This window comes from Palaemon carinicauda, chromosome 23 (genome assembly GCF_036898095.1).
Source record: "Palaemon carinicauda isolate YSFRI2023 chromosome 23, ASM3689809v2, whole genome shotgun sequence".
NCBI classification, from domain to species: domain Eukaryota; kingdom Metazoa; phylum Arthropoda; class Malacostraca; order Decapoda; family Palaemonidae; genus Palaemon; species Palaemon carinicauda.
The window spans coordinates 49,946,872-49,950,452 of NC_090747.1; the positions used below are offsets into that span (position 1 = coordinate 49,946,872).

General features: G+C 46.6%; 1 protein-coding gene across 1 annotated transcript; it reads left to right on the forward strand.

The window, feature by feature from the left end:
- The first annotated feature begins 246 nt into the window (after positions 1–246).
- On the forward strand, positions 247–3,135 carry LOC137617574 (uncharacterized). The gene is made up of 2 exons (XM_068347582.1): positions 247–1,509; positions 1,891–3,135. Exons 1-2 carry the CDS (start codon positions 247–249, stop codon positions 3,133–3,135), a joined length of 2,508 nt encoding a protein of 835 aa, XP_068203683.1.
- Positions 3,136–3,581: the final 446 nt, after the last annotated feature.

The window sequence follows — 3,581 nt, forward strand, 5'->3', positions numbered from 1 at the left end:
GGACATGTCAAATAGAAGTTATTTCAGGTAGGAGTTCTTTCAGGTAGGAGGCTGGGCTGTTTCTTTAGGCGTTATTTCAGGTTGAGGACTGGGACAAAAGACATTGATAGGAAGTCGCAACATAGGTACTGGTAGTGGTCTTCATTGGGTAGTGCAAGTTATCGGCCCCTCATTGGTTAGGTCAGCTACGATTCAACTAGGGAGTTTTGTTAGCTCATAGGGAGGGCCGGAACGGAGCCTAGGAAAATGGAGACCCTAAAGGTTGCGCAATTGAGAGAGGAATTGGAAGTTAGAGGTCTCCCAAAAGGAGGGAACAAGTCTGAATTGTGTCAGTGTCTAAGTGAAGCCCTAGAGAAGGATGGCATAGAGGTACAGGAGTTTTTGCAGGGACTTGAGGTTAGGCAGGATAGTGGAATTAATCAGGGCCACAAGGTAGGCGAGTGCACTGAAGAGCCCACGGAAGAGGAAGGACATTTAAATTTGGGGGATAGTGCATCAGTCATTGGTATGCAATCTGTTTGTTTCCGGGAGATCTCAGCGGTGCGCCCGAGTTCTACTGGGAGCAGGCGTGTATTATTAGCTGCTTCTAGAGCCAGGTCGGCAGCACAATTACGGGTGATGAAGGAGATAAAGGCCATAGAGCGAGAGGAAGCAGCGCTAAAATCTAAGAGGGAGATGGAGATAAAGGCCATAAAGCGAGAGGAAGCAGCACTAAAATCTAAGAGGGAGATGCTCGGTTTGGAGGCAGAGTTAGCTGGAGTGGAGGCAGAGGAGAGGGTTTTACAAGATCTTAAGGAGAATGATAAAGAAATAACTCACATCCCTAGGATAAGGGAGCACACAAACCCTGATGTGAGTGGGAGTGAGAGACCCATGCATTGGAATACGGAAGTGCCCGAGATTGGGTTAGGTGGATGCTGTTGCTCGGGCGGGAATGACCAAGGGGACTCGAGCAATAAGGAAGTCATGCAGGCGTTAATCTCTTGCCGCCTTAAAAGCTTGATGCCCAAGCAGGATATAGCTAAGTTTGATGGGGATCGTACAAAGTATTCTAAGTTAATCCACTCATTTGATGAAGTCTTTAGTAGCCAGTTGACGAATGATAAGGAAAGGCTGAGGTATCTGGATTTATACACGACAGGCATGCCAAATGAGATTGTGGTGGCTTGCCTCCACTTAGATGCTTCAGAGGGCTATAAGCAGGCAAGGAAGTTGCTGGAGGAGCGATATGGTAACCTTGAACAGATAGCCACCGCGTTTGTGGATAAGATCATTAAATGGAAAGATATAAGGGAAAACAACGCGGAAGAGTATGACGAGTACTCGGTGGCACTCAAAGCCTGCAGAAATGCAATTTCGTGCGTCCCTTATGGCATCGCCAAATTACAAAATCCAAAAACAATGAGGTTGTTCCTTAGCAAGTTATCCTCTAGGGTGCAGACTCGATGGTGTAGAGTTGCTGATAAGATTATTGAGGAGAAAAAGAGGACTCTGTCGTTTGATGATTTGGTAATTTTTATTGAAGGAGAGGCTAGGGTCTTGAAACATCCTCTGTTTGGGTGCCACCTATTTCAGAAGAACAGAGGGGAAGATACCCCTCGGATAGGAGACGGAAAAGCACCAAGCAAGGCTGAGTGTTTAACTAAGGCTAGGAAAGTTTCATGTAACAGAACTGCCCCGCTTTCATGTTGGTACTGTACAGGACCGCATATAGTGGATGAATGCCACCAAATATCTCAAATGTGACCTGATGAAAAACTGGGAGCCATAAGGGAGTTGGGGCTCTGTTTTGGCTGTCTGAGAAGTGGTCATAGGTCTCAGTATTGCAGAAACAAGAAAAGTTGTAACATATGTAAGGGAAATCACCCAACTCTGTTGCATCGACACCAGGAAGTAGAAGTGGTCCAAGAAGTAGAAGTGGTCCAAGAAGTAGAAGTGGTAAGATCTGAACGTTTAAATAGAGCCGTAGTTTCTCAGGAGGAAGGAACATATGACAAAATTGCTATGTTCAGGGTAGTTAGAGTAGGTAGCATTGGTACAGGGATGTCAGTTGTGCCGATAAGGATTAGGTCAAGGGAAGGAAGGGAGGTTTTCACGAAGGCTTTCTTGGACAATGGGAGTTCCACATGCTTTGCCTCGGAAGTTTTAAAGCAGACCCTAGGCAGCACTGAGAGGCAGGACGTTAAGGTGAATGTTGAAACCATCAATGGAGTAGGGAAAGTTGCATGCAGCCTAGTCTCCGGATTGTCAGTATTGGACTATGAGGGCAAGACTTGCATTACGCTCCCCCCGGTGTTGAGTGCCCCTCGCATACCAATTGATGAGTGTGATGTGGTCAGGTCCGGAGATCTGGAACGCTGGCCACACTTGCGAGAGATTTACATCCCAGATGTAGAAGTTGAGGTAGGTTTATTAATTGGGAACAATGTTCCTCACCTGCTCGAGCCAAGGGAAGTTATCAATTCAACACGCCTCCATGAACCACATGCCATACTAACATTATTGGGCTGGGTAGTATGTGGAGCAAAGGACAAAGGGTGTCAAGAGCATGTCAATAGGATCCAAGTGACAAGCAAGCGCCTTGAGTTAGACCGCATGCTGGTTGAGAGTTATAATCGCGAGTATGACGATGTTGCATCTAACAGAAGGGAAATGTCTGCAGAGAACAGGAAATGGCTAGAGATAATAGAGAAAGGGGTTAGAACTGTAGGAGGAAGTTACGAGGTGCCATTGCCTCTGCGCGGCAATCATGGACCCTTGCCAGAAACAAGGGACATCGCATTGCGCCGAATGCACAGCCTTCGTAAGAAGCTAGTGAAGAATGGTTACTACGCTAAGCAGTATAGTGCCCTCATGACAGAGATGCAACAGAAAGGCTATGCTGAGCAAGTGACCAAAGCCAGCCCGGGAAATGTGTGGTACATTCCTCATTTTGGTGTGCAACATCCAGGTAAGCCAGACAGGGTCCATGTTGTATTTGACCTACTATTGCAGGGACCTGATATGATGAACTCTTTGCTGGGTGTGTTGGTAAAGTTTAGGGGAGGTCTATTTGCCTATACAGGAGATATAAATACTATATTCCATCAGGTACGGGTACCAGAGCATCAGCGGGATTACCTCAGGTTCTTTTGATGGGAAAATAGTCTTGACAAGGAACCCAAAGAGTGGAGAAAGGCAGTCCACCAGTTCGGGGCTTGCTCTTCTCCGAGCATTGCAAACTTCATGCTGAAACAGACAGCAAGCGACTTTGGGAATGAATTTTCAGAGGAAGCACGGTTCACAGTTGCCAACAACTTTTATGTAGATGACTCCTTGAGAGCCGAGGATCGCAAAGATGCACAGTTAGTCAATTTGTTAGAGGTTAAGGAGCTCTGCAAAAAAGGGGGATTTACATTGACAAAGTTCAGCAGCCCTTGTGAGGAGGTTATGTCATCCATCCCGAGGGAGTGGTACAGTAGGAGCACCTCAGAGCTTATAGAGGAATCAGAGTCATGTAAGACAAAGGCTTAGGGAGTACAGTGGGACTTGGCCACTGATGAATTGGGTATCTGAGCAGAGCTAATATCAGTTCCAAGGAC

What these genes read in the sequence shown, in the direction of transcription:
- LOC137617574 (XM_068347582.1), top strand. Translation starts at nt 247, where the DNA reads ATGGAGACCCTAAAGGTTGCGCAATTGAGAGAGGAATTGGAAGTTAGA. An exon ending in CTCTGTCGTTTGATGATTTG is followed by an intron (nt 1,510 to 1,890) that starts GTAATTTTTATT and finishes CATCGACACCAG; the next exon opens with GAAGTAGAAGTGGTCCAAGA.